At 40.9% G+C, this 19,162-nt stretch overlaps 1 protein-coding gene across 1 annotated transcript in view; it reads right to left on the bottom strand.

The window, feature by feature from the left end:
- Nucleotides 1–662: 662 nt before the first annotated feature.
- Nucleotides 663–19,162, bottom strand: part of LOC117438739 (gamma-tubulin complex component 5-like) — a gene marked incomplete at its 3' end in the record, with an annotated part of 39,302 nt that continues 20,802 nt past the window's right edge. Inside the window, exons 4-6 of the mRNA XM_034074174.1 lie at nucleotides 2,997–3,050; nucleotides 2,811–2,919; nucleotides 663–759 (exon numbers count right to left, since the gene is read on the bottom strand). Coding sequence (XP_033930065.1) covers nucleotides 663–759; nucleotides 2,811–2,919; nucleotides 2,997–3,050 — 260 coding nt within the window. The remainder of the gene's footprint in view (nucleotides 760–2,810; nucleotides 2,920–2,996; nucleotides 3,051–19,162) is intronic.

Genomic DNA, 19,162 nt, shown 5'->3' with positions numbered 1-19,162 from the left:
CGAGGGAATGTGCAGAGATCATTCAAAAAGGTCACTTAAGATGCAAGATTTTTTGTTTTCTTTAGGTTAGTCTGAAAATAGTCTTCTGTCAGTGTATGATACAACACTAATATAAACAAATGGGGGATGGATCCACTCAACTTAAGCACAAGCACCTCATTTTTAGGCACAAGCCTCATTTTTGGGCACTGAGCGCAACAGTCCTACTTTAGAAAGCAGGCAGCTGGGATCTCCCTCTGGAAACCTTCAAAGGTATCTCATTTTCCTTGAGTACATAGGGAACTTAGGAATTTACATCACCAAAGCTGTTTCAACAGACCTCCTATTGAGGTGCAAGACAGAGACTGAGGATAGAAACCCGCTGTCTGTCTCTGAGCATGTAAGCACTGCAGAAAGGTGGAGAATGCTAGGAAGTGATAGCGGCGCATGTCAAAAAGAATTCCCGAGGTACATCGGTGGCTGGAAAACTTAATTAAATAATGCAACATAAATGGGGTAGGAAAAATTTGCAAGCTATTTTAAATGAATAAATAATAAAAATACAATCAATAAAGCACTTTGAAGTGAAGGAGACAATAAAATGGAAAGGAAAAATGTCCTTCTTATCAGATTGCATTAGGGTTGTATGTTTCATTAGCAATACAAAAATCTTGTAAACTTACCCACTTCTTTGACTTTTGGTTTTTCAACATAGGTGGTGTTGGATGGAGAATCAGACAAACACAACAGAAGAGACAGTATGGAATAGTGTGTATCTGTCTTTAAAACACATTAAAACAAAAACCAAGTCAGTGGTCTAAAAGATGTGGGTTAGGAATAAACTCAGTCTATCATTTGCAGAGATGCCCCCCATTTTTTTCCATTTCCCAGTCCTGAATTACAGAAATAACAGCTGCAATACGATATTGAAAGCCACATTTTCTCTTCTGCCTACTAAATAGGCAATCAATATACTTCAAAAGTAGCCACAGGAGAAGCTGCCTCTTAACTGAGTCGATAGTCAGAGAATATGGAAAGAGATAACAGGAACCCTGAGGTACTGCATGAGTACAAAGCCACCAGAGGACGAGGGATAATGGACAGCTACATTAGCATGGATGAGGTTGAAGGACACAGGTAATGAGCCTGCAGGAAACCAAGTCTTTGGTTCTTTTATTCCTATGACTATTTTAAACACTGGCTAGAAGGGAGTTGGCTAAAGACTTTGATAAAATCACTGAATTTTAATATCATGCTCACATTATCTTCCATCATCTGAAAATCTATACAAAGCACTAAGAATGAACCTTTAACTCCAATATTGCACTAATGTGGTTGTGTACCAGGGGCCTTCAATCAAGTTGGAATACTGTGCCAACACCAGTATACTGCAGAGATCTGTGTTATGGTCTATTCCTTAATATCTGCTTATAGCACAACCATTTCTTACTACAGAAAGTTTTTTCTTTGGCCTGATTCTAACTTTCCAAAGTTCTTCAGCAGATCATTCCACAAACAGGCACACGGAGACTCTGATACCTAGATCTTATATATTTTGACACATACATAACCACATTTATAAAGCTGTTTTGGAATGCAATCCACTTGGATTTTAAAGAAAAAAAAACCCTGAAATATCTCATAAAGTGGCATCATATTCACCTAGTATATATAGAATATGATATGTTCCTAATTAACATTACTGACTCTGCAAGCATTTCTCAAAGAACACCAGCAGATCATTGACAGAATCACATGCATAAGGTGGTATTTCATTTACCAACCATAAAACCAATAAATGCTCAGTCTTCCCAGTACTGTGCCACTGCTAAAAATAAATGCATTTTAATTGCCCAAATATGAGATATTACCTACCTCCAGTTACATTTTCAAAAAGGAGGAAAAAAGGCCACATGTAAGCATCAGTCCTTGCATGGGCTTTTAGTTTGCTTTGTTTGGTTTTAATTTTATTTGATTCTCAAAACAAGCACAACTAAAGGTACTTTTTCATCTACAGAGTACAGTGTATTAACTGAAGATGTGTGTAAGCTATTGAGGGTTCTAGGGTTTTCCATACAAATTACAGGGAACTTAAAACAGTCCAGAGAAAGGTAAATGTCAGTTCAATGAGAAGTAAAACCAAACTACAACTCAGAACACATCGCCTAATGAAAGAATATCACTATACGGAGCACCATCAAGCTCAAATTTCGCAACAGAATGAACTTTCAGTTTTCGAAGATCAAACTCATTATTAAACCACCACACGGGAAAGTGTCTAAGGGAAACAACTTTTGCTGTATCCATCCAGTCCATATCCTAAACTGACTTGATACAAAATGTATCAAAGGTGAAATATATACATAGTCTCAATTAAGAAGATACAGGGCAGGAGCACTCCATAGGGAAATACTAAAATCAAAACATACAGATGTATTACTTAAGGTAAAAAAATACAGGCAAAGAATTAAGAATTGCTCAGTTCACTGTTGTTATACAACACATGGGGATGTAGATTCATCCAGATTTGAGCTAAAACATTTGCACAAAGTTGACCATAAAACATTCACTCTACAATGAGAAGATATCCTTTAAGTCATGAAACTGCATATACTGAAACCCTGAAAAGACAACAGATACTTTCTAAAATAAATGGGGAAACTAAAAAACACAACTCTGAAAATCTGTAACCTGGTCAGCAACTGCAAGAGTCTTAAAGTCACTTAAAGTAATCTGAAATTTCCAACAAAATATGAGAACTGAAATTCCCATCATCACTATGAATGCAAGAATTATAGAAAAAAAGAACAAGGAAATTGAAACACACGTACCTTTGTTTCTTCAATACTTGGGAGTGGCAAGTTCAGAAATTTTTCTGTTAGCCTTTTCCAGCTTGCAGCTTTTCCAAGGTCAGAATGAACTACCAATTTTTCATGTATTCTAATAACAAAAATAGTATCAAAAATGCTTCAAAAATGTTAACTAATGCATTATTAATCCACAAGTAAAAAACTTACCCTTCTATCGTCCTCTCCACTTTGTGACTGTTCACATCAAGAAAACGGTGAAATCTGTGTAATAAATTTGTATTAGAATATGTTTAAAAAGGAAGTTTAAGTAAGGAAGAAAATAAAGCCGATTTACATATATGAGGACAATATTATTAGTTCAATAATGCATGCTTAATTTAGCAACAGCATTGAGCACCACCAAAACTTATTTCAGTGTCGCTTAGTCCAAGGAAGATTAACTACTGACCTTAAAGATGGAAAAATGGAATGCAAGTTACATTCAGCCAGCACTTTAAGGTAAATGGAAAATTATTATTATACCAGCAAACTAAGCAATTAAAGTACACTGTCAGTCAAGTCAAGTGGAGCAAGGAGATCAAGAACCGTGTTGTCAAAGGTGTCGGTGTTAAATACATCAAAATTATATGGGATTTGCATCATAAGCACAGGCAAAACAAACACCCACATAGGAAGGTCTCTAAACCCAAATGACAAATAGTAAAGGAGGGTGACCTGAAAGAAAAGTGAGCTCAAAATAAAGCTTTATGAAAATAAAGATATACAACCAAAGGTAGCATGTAGAAGGGACAAAATAAGAACTCATGAGATGTTACATGGACTTCTCAGAATAAATTAGCTTATAAGTATTCTTATAAGAATATTAGACTAAGGTTCTTCAGTTATAGAAAAAAAAAACAAAATGGGATGTTACAGCAGTAAGTATAACGTCAAAATACTCTATTTTAGGGCCTCAAAGCCATCCTAATATTTTGCCTCAGCTTCCAGCAAAAAGTACACAGAATACAGGGGTAAAACTCTCATGACCACAACAGAAATGAAAACTACAAGGTCTAAATCAGAGCCAAAAATTAAGCTAAACAGACTGAATTTGTGAGACTATAGAAAATCACCTCAATGTCAAAGTAATGAACTTGAAAATGAAATTGTAAGGCAGGTAGCAAGGATTTTAAATAAATATCACTGGAAGATGAAGATATGCCCATATTAAAGAAAAATTACTTTGTTAGCTACAGAGCCATTAGTCTAATTTAAGCTGCATGTAAGGCTTTGAATAAAAGCACGATGAAGTAATATTAAATAGGTAGCTAACAGTTTAAGATAATATAGCCTATCTCATTCACTGCAACACATCAGCTTACATGCAAAATCTGTAGTTCAAATGGAAAATGGTGTAAGTACAAGAACTGGAAAATTAGTAACAACAACCTGGAAAGACAACAATAAAAACCAAACCAAGAATGTGCACTGAAACAAAAAAAAAAAAAAAAATCAAGCTGAAGGGAAGCTATTACAGATAGTAAGTAATAGCAAGTAAGTAATAGTCTATTATATTACTTAAAGATGTAATTAATGGCTGTAACACACACATATATAAAAAAGTATCAACTTTTTTAGGCAAGTTGGGAAAATTATGAATAAGAGTAGTGTGCTGCATGCAAAGGAACTGATGAATCTGAGAACTACAGCATAGAAAGACCATGAAATGTAAGAATACAAACCACAGATTTCACAAACTTGAAACTAGAGAGTTTCTGCTAAAACGTAAGGTCTTTCAGTTTGGAAAGTCTCAGGCTGATCTTTCAGGCACATCTCTTAGACAAAAATTCTTGCATAAAACCCCTCCTCTTCCCAACCTCCCCTATAAAAACCATTTGTTGCCAACTCTGCATCATCTTTTCTTTTTTCCTGCTATGTTTTTGTTTTGGGTTTTTTTGAGCAACCAAACTCCACACACAAAAAGTCTCCAGTCTAAAAGAGCACATACCTACACAAGCAACTGGGACACTTATATTCACACACCAATAGAGGGTGAGATGTCACAACAGCAGATGGACCACAGGCCTCATTTACCTGCCCCAAGAAACCCTGCTACCATCATCAGTCTGCAGACCCAGAATAACAACTGCTACAAGCACCTGTTTTGATGGAGCTACAAAATTAGTAAATGGTAAATGCAATCCTATAATGCATTTAACAAAGTACTTCTGGTAAAGAACTCAGAGAGACAGCAGTTACAAACACCATATTCCTATATTCCCAATGGACACAACTAGCCTCCTCAAAATTCAGCAGTGTCAAATTCATTGAAACACCTACAGGTCAAACCCAGCTCTCCTATACCTCAGACTCACTTTTGCTGTTAACCACCAGCTATCTGGTTATTAAAATAGCCTTACTTGAGACTATTAGTAGTTAGGATTCACAGGCTGACCTGAGGCAATGCAATTATGCTATTGCTTACCCTCAAAAATGGATTTAAACAGCATTTAAAATGTAGGTAGCATTGATTTTATGCAGATTAGATAATTGCTTGTCGTGGTTTAAACCAAGTCCGCACAGCTCGTTCACTCACTCCCCCCCCCTTGCTCCCCCAACTCCCTCCTGGAGAGTTAGGAAGGCGAACCCAAACAATGTAGCCCCCACGGGTTGAGATAAGAATGTTTAATAGCTAAGGTATAACACAAATCACTACTGCTACTACTACTACAAATAATAACGATAAAGCAAATAACAAGTGAAGAGAATACAACACCTCACCAGCCACCGACCCGTAACTCACCCCACCCTGCCCAACCGAGCACCGAGCGATACCTCCTCCATCCCCCAGAGCTCAAGCCCTTCCAGGTAACTCTCAGTTACATCCTGGGCATGACGTGCTATGGTATGGAATACCTCTTTGGCTAGCCTAGGTCAGGTGTCCTGTCTCTCCTTCCTCCTAGCTTCCCCTCCTCCCTGGCAGAGCATGAGCTCAGAAAAGACCTTGGACAAACCAAACATTTGAGCAGTAACTCAAAACATACTTACTATCAGCAACCGTTCTCAGCCCGAAAGTCAAAACACAGCACTGCACCAGCTACCAAGAAGGAGAAAAAAATGACTGCTACTGCTCAAACCAGGACATTGCTGCATGGAGATAAGCAAGTACGTAAGACTCCAAAGAAGCAGCAGTTAGGGCTAGTATGGGAAATTGAAAATAGCTCATGTAAGAATTCTCAGTAGTCACTGAAACAATAACTGTGATTAACTAAAAAAGCAGTGTGTAGAACTTTAGTAAGGAAATTTTAGATGACAGTGTAATAGAATTAAAGGAATATAGATAATACATTACAGGTCAATAAAGACCATGCTTTTGAGAAGCTCAAATAACATCTAAAACATTACCTTCTCCAGACTGATAACCTTTTTTATAAGCAGCATAATATTCTTCGCCAAAAGCTTTATAGACATTTCATAGAACCACAGAATGTTTCAGGTTGGAAGGGACCTTAAAGATCATCCAGTTCCAACCCCCTGCCACAGGCAGGAACACCTTCCACTAGACCAGGTTGCTCAAAGCCCCGTTCAACCAACACATGCAGGGATGGGGCAGCCACAGCTTCTCTGGGCAACTTGTTCCAGTGTCTCACCACCCTCACAGTGAAGAGCTTCTTCCTAATGTCTCTTCCAGTGTAAAGCCATTCCCCCTTGTCCTGTCACTACATGCCCTTGCACATGCTCTGCTAAGTCTCCCCAGAGGATTCTCTAATCCAGGCTTAACAAGCCCAGCTCTCACAGCCTGTCTTCACAGGAGAGGTGTTGTAGCCCTCTAATCATCTTCATGGCCCTCCTCTCTGCAACATGTCCATATCCTTCTTATGTTGTGGGCCCCAGAGCTGAACACAATATTCGGCAGAGTCCTCTTTATTTGCTCTTCATAAACTGGCTATTTCTTTAATTCCCTCCAACAAACATTTTGGATGGCTGAATGAAGATGCTGAAAGGTACTTTCTTACGGATAAGGTGAAAAGCCCTAAAAGACGGAGATACAGAGGAACATCCAATGGTCCTCTTACAGGGACTTGCAAACACCGCCCATCCTCACCCCAAACACCGTGCCCGGTGGGTACGGCAGCCCATGGCCCCGTCCCACACCTCAGCAGGCACAGGGCCTCCCTTCTTTTCGGCCGAGTAGGTGACAGCGCTGCCGGGTCACACCAAACCGCAGTGCCCTGGCACGGAGAAGGGGGCCCTACCCGGCGTCGGAGACCGAGCCCGCCAGGGGCTCATTCCATCAGCAGCGCCGATGGGCCCCGCCCGGGGCACGGCGAAGTACTCTGCTCTACTCGCCCGAGCCATGGCAGTAATGGGCACCGCGGGGCCGCCACAGCCGCGGAGCTTCGTGCCGGGTCGGGGATGGCTGGCGCTGACCTGATGTTGGACCAAACGAAATTCAGCGCCGCCTGGAACCGATCGCTGCCTAGCTCCTCCTCAGGCAGGCCGGTCACACTGCGCACCAGCGCTCGGACGGCCCTGTCCTGCTCCTGCTCGAAGCGGCTGCGGTGGCCGGGAGAGACGAGGGTGCCGCCATGGCCGCAGCACTGGGAAAGAGAGAAAGGAGGGGGAACACCTCCGGGAGGCGACAACCAACCACCCCTCAGCGGCACCACCACACCGCGCGGGATTGCACTTCTCGCGAGGTTTCCATAGGACTTCTCGCGATAGTCTCCCTCTAACGGGATTTCAGGAGGGAGCGTGTGTCTAAGCTGAGTGGGGAGAGGTTTCGAGGGGCGTAGGGGTGGGAAGAGGAGTGCGGGGGGCGGGTTTGTTTCGTTTGTAGTAGCTGTGGCCGTCTAACCCCATGTTTGCGGCGGCTTCCTGTCACGGGAATGCCCTTGTCAAAGGAAAACACCGCAGGAAGGCGTGATCACCCGGGATGAATGAATTAGCTACCGGTAGGCATCCAGATAAGGATCCGATGCTGGCTCTGTCTGCGTTGCAGAGTTGGTTTGAGGAAAGCAAAACGCAGTACCTCTCTTGATAGGCGTATTAGGGGTCGGCTTTTTGCGTAGGACATTCCATCACGCAGAGGGTTTCCGAAGGGCTCCGTGCTGCACGTTACACCAGCTACTCTGTGACCCATTTCAATTGTACTTACTTGGAGCAGTACTTAGAATCATAGAATAGTTAGGGTTGGAAAGGACCTTAAGATCATCCAGTTCCAACCCCCCTGCCATGGGCAGGGACACCTCACACTAAACCAAGGCTTCAGCCAACCTGGTCTTGAGCACTGCCAGGGATGGAGCATTCACAACCTCCCTGGGCAACCCATTCCAGTGTCTCACCACCCTAACAGTAAAGAATTTCTTCCTTATATCCAGTCTAAACCTCTGCTGTTTAAGTTTAAACCTGTTACCCCTTGTCCTGTCACTCTTTCAGTGTATGCTGAGACCACCCTGCTCTGTTGAGGCAGCTGCTTGTGTTCTTCCCTGACTAAATGATTTTGTATGGCAGCATAAATGACAGTTAGTGGATATTTGTTGGAGGAGGCCACAAAAATGAAGAGGGAGCTGGAGCACCTCTCTTGTGAAGACAGGCTGAGAGAGCTGGTCTTGTTCAGCCTGGAGAAGAGAAGGCTCTGAGGAGACCTCATAGTAGTCTTCCAGTACCTAAAGGAGGCTTACAGGAAATCTGGATAAGTGCTTTTTACAATGGCATGTAGGGACAGGACAAGAGGGGATGGCTTTGAACAGACAGAGGGTAGGTTAGGATTAGATATTAGGAAGAAATTCTTCACTGTGAGGGTGGTGAGACACTGGTACAGGTTGCCCAGAGAAGCTGTGGCTGCCCCATCCCCAGCAGTGTTCAAGGCCATTTTGGATGGGGCTTTAAGTAACCTGGTCTAGTGGAAGGTGTTCCCATCCATGAGAGGGAGGTTGGAACTGGACGATCTTTAAGGTCCCTTCCAACCCAAACTATTCCCCAATTCTGTGATATGATTCTACAACATTCAGTACAGAAGACATGAGCATACACGCAGGACTGAACTAAGAAACCAGTTTTGTCCTAGTTCCATGTCAAATATTGGCTGATCAGCTCAAAATGCTTTTGTACCTCCATATAATTTTATAGGGCTGCAAAGATAACAGCCTAGCCATGACATTCCTTCTAGAAAGAAGCTAACTAAATCTGTGGGAAATATTATTCACTAATACCTGTAGTAGTCTCTGCTTTGATGCAGTTGTCCTGTCCTTCATTTTTGGGCTTTATCTTGCGATCTCATCAACAAATATTGGACTGTAATTCAGCCTGCCAATGTTTTTTATTTATTTTGTCCATTAAAACATTTGTATTGGCAGAGCAGAAGGAGTAGCTAATTGATCAGGAGGAGAGGTACAAAGGAGTCCCCAGAAATTTTATTTTTAATTTAGAATATATTTAGTATACCAACAGAATGTGAAGGATTACATAAAAATATAGTAGTGTAATTTCATAATCCTAAAAGTAATAAAATCACATTGAAATTCTACTAAGTTATAGTGTATAAAGAAACACTAGAACATTTTTACCTGGGTAGGCTAAATCTTACTTTAGGTTCTGGATGCAGAACTGCACTGAAGTGATGGCTTCACTACACCTGCAGGCAGGATGCTCAGCATGAACATGAGCTCAGAAGGGCTTTTCTTATGAAGCCTTAACTTACTAAACATTCAAAGGAAAAGTCTATAAAACTTTTCTGGTTTTTGTACATCTTTTCTGACACTGTAAGTGTTTTCTGCTTTAGATGAGCAGCAGTCATTTCACTCTTCAGCTGATGTAGCCAAACAGCGTTTTGAGCTATAACTTGTCCTAGGTTTTAACTAAAGGTGTACACAGTCAGTAGACCCTACAGTTAGTAATTGGTATACTGTGAATGGCATTTAAACAAAATTATAAGATCTTAAGGCTTCAAGTGTTCTTTATACAATGTAACTCTAGTTATCACTTAACTCCTATATATTTAAGCATACCTATGCTATTTCTTCAGTTGTGCTCAGAGGTGAGGCTCCAGGCTTTGCAGCATGACAGGAGCACACATGTGTCACTTGTGCCTTTGAGGTGTGAGGAGTGTGGCAGCCACCCATTTCAGCACCCAGTCAGAAAAGGAAAGATAGATTTTTCACAGCAGGAAGCATTCCAGATCTTAACAGCTGCCTTGTGACACACTGAGTACCATGAAACATGGGCTTTAATGACAGCGCTGTCTGAAAGGTTTCCTGATTTCTGGCTGCCCCATGTAAGTCTGTTTCCCCTCACACCACACCCTCAACTGTGCTGTTTGTAGAGGAGCAACACAGTGACCTGAATCAGGGAATGGATCCAGATTAAAAACAGTCTTGTTTGTTTTGCCAGGAGTTTTGACATGGATCAATTCACTGATGATTTCTTTGGAGGTGTCAAGAAGTGAGGGAAGAATCACATAACTTAAAGCCCCCAGGCAATAAAAATAGACCCTCCGTTGCTAGTGAATCAGAAACCTATAGCTGGTTTTCAAAACAGGATACAAGGGCTGGGATAAATATATAACATCTGTGCTACCTCAGTCATTAAGAATTTAACTCTACAATATTTGGAGCTTTTTTGGTCTTTCCCTCATCATAAGCTTCCTCATTCATATTTCATTTTTGCCAATTTACAGTAGCAAGGCTTGGTATTCAATTTCAGCTGGGGAGGGCATCACTGGGCAGGGAGAAGGCATGAAGCCCCTCTCTGAAAGTAATTTAAACTATTTTTCAAAATAACATTTAATCCTGGGAAACTTAATAATTTATATTCCTTGATTTTCATGTTGTAACAGTCCACTTTCCCACCCAGCTGGCCTTTCAGGTCACACTGCTATGAACTAGATGTATTTCAGTTAAGATCTCCCTTGCTCATAGCATTAGGTCATATTTGGAAGATGTGTCCCTCTGTGTAAATGTCATATAAACACCTGTGTCCAGTCACATATTGGAGGACGAATAACAATGCAAGTCTTTTGCTGAACTGTACATCTCTTAGGGAAGCTTCTCTGAGCAGGCAATCTCTCCCCTGCTCCTCAACTCTGAAGAGCCAGTTTGTTAAGCAGGATTCTAAGGCAGAAGGAATGAATGAGTTGAAATATGTCAGGCTGCTGTAAACTGTTAGACAAGCCAGCTACATGAGATTCACACTTAATGCATGAGACTAGTCAGGTCTCCCTTCGCTTTTATTAGTCACCTCCTTTACCAGCAAAGCAGGATAAATTCCACAGCATGGATGGACAGTATATTTAAAATATGTGTTTAAAGAAGTACTGCAGATTTAGGGTTTTGTCATTTTTCAATGTATCTATAGAAATAATTATTTAATAAGTGGCTGAAAGGGGGTTACAGAAAACTGTTATTTACCGTAAATATGTTGTGCCTATACTTCCCTTTACCACCAGCTTCAGCATGTATGAGACTAATGTGAGTGCTGCACTACCATAAAGAGTAAGACCTGCCTTTATGGTCATGCAAAAATCAATACAGATAGCTGAATACGGGAAAAGGCTATAAGCTCATAATTTACAGCAGAAATTACACAAAAATACCTCTGAAAAGCAACAGGAAGATGATGTACCTGATCTTTATCCTTAACAGGAAGGAGGTCATCTGATAACTTTCTACTACAACAGATTTTGAAGTGCACCCTAACTTCCTACTCTCAGTTCTGCATTTGGTGAAGTTTCACAACTGATATAAATGTAGGACATGTTTAAAAAACTGCTGAAACTGACTTTAAGTCTGCAGTTGATAATGGTTCGTGCTTTCCTGTTAGTTGCAAGATCGATAAAGATTTGATGTAGTCCTAAAGGAAAAAAGAGGATAGAAGAGTGAAGATAGAGAAATTGTAAGGATACCAAGCTGAATAACTGAAATTAAGAGAGCAGGAAAGTAGGGGTGATTTGAGGAATTTGCTGTTGTATTAAAGTCCTGCTTAAAAAACAGGATTTAATATGCAGTTAAATTTTTATTCAAGGGGTGTTATCTATTGTAACAGAATGCATACTGCCAGTCTTGTAACACCATTATCATCAGCTTCAGCAAAGATCATTGCACAGTTCTGATGTACCTTACGCAGTGTTTTGACTAGAGTGTAGAATATTAAATATAATTCTGACTATGTGTAATCTCTTCTTACAGACCTTGGAGGACAGGCTTGGCCAGCAGTCACCCTTCAGGTAGGCATATTGCTGAAACCTTAAAGAGCTGTTTTCTTTATAAATCAACAAAAGAAAAACCCAAACACAAACATGTATGACACAATGGATACAGAAAGACATAGAAAGCAGATATTGGGCTTACTGGAGAACTTAAGGGATGCAGCCAGAACACAGAGAAAGCTGGAAACAAAAGGAGTTCTATCAGGAGACTTCAAAACCCCTAGCCGCCCCCCCCCCCCCCCCCTTCCCCCCCCAACCCCCCCTTTAAGAAAAAAAAAAACAACAAGCAAGAGTTGTGTGATTTTCACACAGTTTGGTACAAATTAAAAAAACACAGATAGAGAGTAACAGGCTGTAAGGTTCAACTTAGGTTTTTGTGATCCATCCCATCAGGGTAGTAATGGTACTGCTGTAATACCTTGTGCTGTTTGATTTCATGGAAGACCTCAGTCACAGAACATGGAAATCATGTTGTGTCCCAAGTCACTATCTCACTGTCAACAGCAAGTTGTTAGAATATTGTGCAGTGGGTAGGGAACTGCCTGACAGGCTGCACCCAGGGGGTGCTGGCAAATAGCTCCTTTTCCAGCTGGTGACCTGTCAATAGTGGGGTTTCCCAGGGATCCATATTGGGCCCAATATCTTCATAAATTATCTGGAAGTTGGGATCACATGTACCCTGACCAAGTTTGCCAATGATACCAAACTGCCTGGGGAAGTGGACACTTTGTAAGGGAGAGCCACACTGCAGGAAGACCTGGGTAGGCTGGAAGAGTGGGTTAACAAGAACCTTATGGAGTTTAACAAACACAAGTCTAAGGTCTGGACCAGGGTAGACACAATCCAAGATTGCAGCATAGGCTGGGATCTACTTGGCTGGGAAGCAGCTCTTTGGAAAGGGACCCTGCAGGTCCTGGTGGACAACAAACTCAGTATGAGTGAACAGAATGCTGCTGTGGCAAAGAAATGCAACATGATGCTGGGTTACATCAACAAGGGCATTTCCAGCTGAGGTAAAGAAGTCATCAGGCCGCTCAACTCAGCTCTTGTCAGGCCACACCTGGAATACTATGTTCAGTTTTGGTGAAGAAGTTGTGTACAGGCTGGAGAGGGTCCAGAGAAGGGCCACAAAGATTATCAAAGGATGGGGAGCCTGATGTACGAGGGAAGGCTGAGAGAACCGGTTGTGTTCAGCCTGGAGAAAAGAAGGCTCAGGGGAGACCTTATCACTAGGGTTTCTTACCTGTTTGTGGATTGGGCTGAGGGATCGTTCTTTTAATCCTCTGTGGGAACTGGGCTTGACCTTCGTTAGCAAGTTTTTCAGTTTGTGGAGCTTGCCATTTGTGTTCTGGTTTTGCTTTCTTCACTTTTCCCACCCATTAAAGCCTTCAAACTTTCTTAGACAGTTTCACCATATGTTTGGCTAAAAAAAGGTAGTTGCTTTCTTCTTTTATTGTACCCTTTTCCAACTAAAAATATTTTCTTCTAGAACTGTCTTGATTTTATTTTCAATGTAAATGCACTGGCTGAAGTTTCCATCCATGACAGATCCTTCTGGGATCTGTGTTGTTATTCTATTCATATGTGCAGAAATGTTACAACTTGTGTAGGGATATGGTTGTTTGGTTTTGTCAGCTACACCGATGTGCAGTCACTTTGTTACAGAGAAACAAGAATGTGATAACAGCTTCTTTCCTCATACAGAAAAAATACCCTATATCTGGGCATTCAAGACTATCTAAATCTCAGATTTAAATACAAATGTCTCTTGTTTACGAAGGGATCTGGCCATATAAGCTTTCCTTGTAAAACTCTTCAATCTATGAAATACTGGATTATCTAACTTTCAAAATCTCTCAATCACAGGTTTTTTAAGGCATGTAACTGGCCTGGTGGCCAAGACGAGAGCAGTGGATAGTGTCTACCTGGACTTCAGAGAGACTTTCAGGGCTGTCTCCTGTAAGATCGTCATAGAAAAGCTTTTCAGGTATGCTGTGGATGAGTAGACAGTGAGTTGGATTGGAAATTGTCTGAACTGCTGGGTTCAGAGGTTACTAGCTCCTGGATGTACTGGTAATCAGCAAGTCTGAAATAATTTCAGGTGCTGGAGTGAGCAATAGCTTGTCTAATGGGCTGGAGAGGTTTCTCATTCGAAGCTGTGACAGCACTAGCTGTCACAGCATAAAGGACATTTCTATTTATTTATTTACTTATTTATTTAGGGCATAAATATTTATTTAAGGGCAGTTCTTTTTATTCATCTGAATAATGGAATTGCAGCATGTAGTAGGGGCTCCACTGGTGGTAATGGTATTTGAATCTGATTTCCAGTCATAGAATAGAAGACACAGTGTAAGAATGATAGTCAAGAATAAATGAAGTATGAGGAATTAATTTGGGCTTGTCCTTGAGCTGAAAATTTCTAATGAACCTATAGCAAATGATATAATTGCTATATAGTAGGCTAAACTGTGGAAAAAAACTGGTGATTTAATATGATTACAAGATAGATTAAACCAAGTTGAAATAATTGGAAGCAATCTTCATTTTTCATTTGAGAGAATTGCAAGAAGTCTACAAGTTCTTTTATCTGAGCTGGCAGCAGAGATTAAGGTGTCCTTCTTACCCAAAGCACTGGTAATATCCCTGCCTAAAAGAAATAAAAATGACAGCTGCTTAGAAGTTTCTAAGGAACAGTTCTTTCTAAGAACTGTTTTGATCCAGTGGCATCTGGAAGAATGAGAGATAGTCCAGATGGTGAAAGAGGTAGACAGACCTCAGAGCAGTCTAAACAAACATAGCAGTGTGATCGTGAGAAGAGGACTGTAGGGTGTTTAGTGAGAAGGAGCTTGGTGATGAAAACTGCCAATTTGTCTGATTCTCTGTATGTTCAAAAAAGCAGAACTCTTTCTTCATAAATTTTCCTTTTAAAATCAATTAATCTGCACCAAATCCCACACTTGTATACTGCAAACCTTTTGCATTACTGGGGATGAAATTGATGTCTACACGCAATTTAGTCCCACAACCTGTGCTCGTAGCACATCACTATAGAAAAAGAATCATGACTGCAGTTTTACAGAAATTAACATTTGCTTTATGCCTTACAATATAGTTGGCTTACATGTCTTGCTAAGCTCAGCAAATACATCCCTTTGGAGGTGCTTAGCAAGCTTAACTTACTTAAATTATGAAGGTTTTACTAGCCCTTTTGTCCATGTGATCTGAGAACTAGTAATCTTCATCCATGTTGTCAATTAACCCTACCCCGCACCTATGCCCCTCACAGCTGCTCACTCACCTCCTGGTGGGATGAGGAGAGAATCAAAAGGGTAAAAGTGAAAAAACTGATGGGTTGAGATAAAGACAGTTGAACAGGTAAAGCAAAAGCCACACACACAAGCAAAGCAAACTAGGGAATTCATTCAGCACTTCCCATCAGCAGGCAGGTTATTCAGGCATCCCCAGGAAAGCGGGGCTTCATCACACACAATGGTTACCTGGTAAGAAAAACACCATCACCCCAAACATCTGCCCCTTCCTCCTTCCCCCAGCTTTATATGCTGAACATGACTCCATATGGTATGGGATATGCCTTGGTTCAGCTGGGGTCAGCTGTATTGGCTGTATCCCCTCCCAGCTACTTGTGCACTCCCAGCCCTCACTGGTGGGGTGGGGTGAGGAGCAGAAAAGGCCTTGACTGTGTAAGCACTGCTCAGCAGTAACAGAAACATCCCTGTGTCATCAGCACTGTTTCCAGCACAAATCCAGAACATAGCCTCAGAACAGATACTATGGAGAAAATTAGCTCGATCCCAGACAAAACCAGCATAATCCAGCTGATCTATGATTGAGATACTACAAATGTTTAAATATGGGGAGCAGTGGGGGGGGGGGGGGGGAGGAAGAAAGGTAATGTTTATCCAATTATTTATATAATTTTCCATGAGAGTTATGAGATTAACCAGAGTTGTTTACCCACCATCACCTTCCCCAAAAGACAGTCTAGGAAGGAGGATTTGGGAATGCATAATAATGTTTTTTAGCAGGTCATTCCCAAGTGATAAATACCAAGTAGCTCTGTTGCTAAGGAGGACATAATATTTTCATCTTCACCCAACACTTCTATGCTCAGAGGATTTCCAATTGCATGAAAGAAGTCTCAGTGCTGAAAGAAATCTGGGAGCCAAGCTGGTCTCAACAATAAATCAGCTTAATCTGAAGAATGCAATGGCCTTTTGCCAAAACACAGAAGAAAGCCTGGTCCTGAGAAGTCCTGGAGATCACATCAGTAATGAAAACTGAATTGAACAATGTGAGATTAATGGGGAAAACTAGTAAAATGTCTGGTAAAATAGACCGCTTTTAATATCCTTAAAATTACTCTTAGCAGGTGGGCCAGTTCAAGCAAATGATACATCAGAACATGAATCGCTGCTGTCCACTTCCAGAACTTCTGTAACAGAAACCTACCAGCACTCTCACAGTGCTGTTGGAAGCAGAGCAAGAACTGACTTAGGGAGAACCCCTCAGTAAAAAATCCACTGGAGTTTATTTCTAGATCAGAAATCCAAACATGCAGTATTGAAAACCTATTTTAAAAACAGAAAAAGTGAAGGTTCCTGTTATAACTTGCTACAGCATGTGTTCCTTTGAGATCTTTAGGAATGACATCTAGTGCCTAGGTAGCAATTTCAATGCAGAATAACAAGGATGGTTAGTTTAAAACCTTTGTCATGTTTGAACTGGTTCTGAGTCTAATCAAAATGGTGAATGGTTAAGTGAGATTTTGCTGTGTCAATACGCTGTTGGTTCACAAACCTCTATTTGCAGATACATAAGATGTCATGAAACTCTCCAGAGTATGTCTCAAAAAGACATTTCTGGAAAATCTAATAATTTACAGCAAATATACATGCCCTGTTGGCTGTTGAACATGGTCATGACGCTATCATGTAGCTAGAAGCTCATTTAAATGAGCCAATGGACACCTCTCCAGTAGTCCACCAGTACAAGATAGAATCAATGTTTCAGCTATAACTGAAAAGCTGCTTCAGCTTCAGAACAGCAGCTGTGAAGAGCAAAACATAAAAACACGAGAGAACTCCCTGTGAAGTCGGGAGAGTAACAGCAATAGCAAAACAGCTTAACAGGAAGCAGCAGAAGAGAAAAAGACCATAGCAAGCTTTATGAATGCAAAACAGGTAAAGAGACAAGCAGTCCCCAGAGAATATCCTGATCTCTGTGTAGAACAGCTAAGCAGGTCACCAGGAGTGGCTGGAAAGTATATGGTCTTCTTGACACTTTCTGCTGGTCTTACATAGGAGAGTGAACAGGTGCAGAGACATACAGGCTGGTTTTATGCATATCTTACTAGCTTGGGTACCAGACAGTATGAATGTAGAACACTGCCTTTGGGGTCAAAGTCTAGAAGCCTTGTAAACACTTTCTCATGACTCTGAACCCAAATGAATAACCTCAATCTGTCAGGTTCAAATAGCTTTCTACACCTAGTTTACACAGATGTGTCTAGACCACACTCTAGCTGCAGTAAGGAGCACATTGCTATAAGGAGCCCAGCAATGCAAAACTGAAGTGCTTCTTCACAGAGCTGACACATCAGTGATGCCCTTCCACTGATGGACCATCTCCATATGCACTAGGGCAGTGAGCTCTGTATGGCAGATCCTGGTAGGACTTAGTAGTTTGGACACAAGCTGTACTCACATAGAGTGGCACCTGCCACTGATAGCTTTTTCCATATTTAGAAGTGTGATGCACATCACACCCAAACTGCAGTAGCTGGATTCTTTGGATTATCTTAATTATTCCAAATGTCCTGATCTGTTAAAAATATTACTCAGTGCAAAATAATTCTTTTCTTCAATAACAGAAATCAGAGGGTACACCTGAATGCATAGGGAAGTGTAACAGGAAGAACAGGTAGAAAGTAGTTTTACTTATCTGCAGAGGCAATGAGCAATTAATGTCTAAGCAACAAGCAACTATCAAAACTTAAGAATGCTCCAGAAATATATCCTTTCAGTGCAGAGCTCATAGTTTTTGGAGAGAGGACATGGAAAACTACTAGGGTGACTAATAAAAAGATTTTTTTTTTTCCTCCAAAGTAAATGCTCCTAGGAAATCCTGAGAGGAGGATCTTACAATATCAAGAATTCTAACTAGGACAAGCCCACATCAGTATTAAGCATAGCAAGATGATTGACAGACACATTTAGGACACCAGCATGACTTCCATAACAAGTGATAAGATAGATGCCATCTGGAATCACACAAAAGGACTTGGATGCAGATAAGCCTCTGTCAAAGTCGATCTCTGTATTTTTCTGTATTTTTTTTGTGCAAGTTCCTGAGTGTGGTTATTTTTATATAATAAAAATTCTCTTGCTTGTACACAGCCTTAGCATACTTATGGGTGAAGAAGGTCTAAGAGTTAAGGGCTTTGGATGAGTGAATGTTTAGTTTGGCAAGATTTCAGGGAAAGGATTTAAGCTGTCTGGCTTTGCTGTCATTTGTCATGATGGATCCTAACAACTTTGGAACCCCTTTTTTGCTGCGATGAACAGCAGAAAAGCTGTAGAGGGTTGTGGGTTCCAGAGTATATTGCAGGTTGTTCTTACGATCAGGTGTACATTAGTAACTTGTACTCCTATAGGTGCCACAAGCCATACAAGCACTTAACTTGTCTGAAGACAAGTAATTCTTGCCCTGCCTATTCACTGTATGCTTGAACATCCTTCTGAAGCAGTAACACCTGCTTTTTTTCATTGGACTTAGTTCTGCTTTATAATGCTGAGAAGAAACTCTGACCCTTTTAAGGAAGGGCACCTCACTTTTATCACTTCCAAGTTCTTAAGAGCCCCTTCAAACTTGTCATCTTTGTCAGCAAAAAAGGGAACCTGCAAGCTGTAATTGGAACAATCCCCAAGTTACCATAATTACTCTTTGTCTAAAGCTAGTAATAAACAATTTCATGTAGCACTGAAACAGATGTAAAAGAAATAGCTGTTGAGGCCTGCGATACAGAAAATTTATATGCTTGGATTCTCATAAATTCAGCTTTTAATTACTTGCCCGTCAAAAGGGAGGCATTTGCACAACATAAGTGAATTGTCTACTCTTAAGTTGATACTAACAGAGGTCAAGCCAGGTGGCTAGCCTGGGCTCT

The sequence above is a fragment of the Melopsittacus undulatus genome, unplaced genomic scaffold (assembly GCF_012275295.1).
Source record: "Melopsittacus undulatus isolate bMelUnd1 unplaced genomic scaffold, bMelUnd1.mat.Z mat_scaffold_587_arrow_ctg1, whole genome shotgun sequence".
NCBI classification, from domain to species: domain Eukaryota; kingdom Metazoa; phylum Chordata; class Aves; order Psittaciformes; family Psittaculidae; genus Melopsittacus; species Melopsittacus undulatus.
This window is presented reverse-complemented; position numbering and strand designations above follow the sequence as displayed.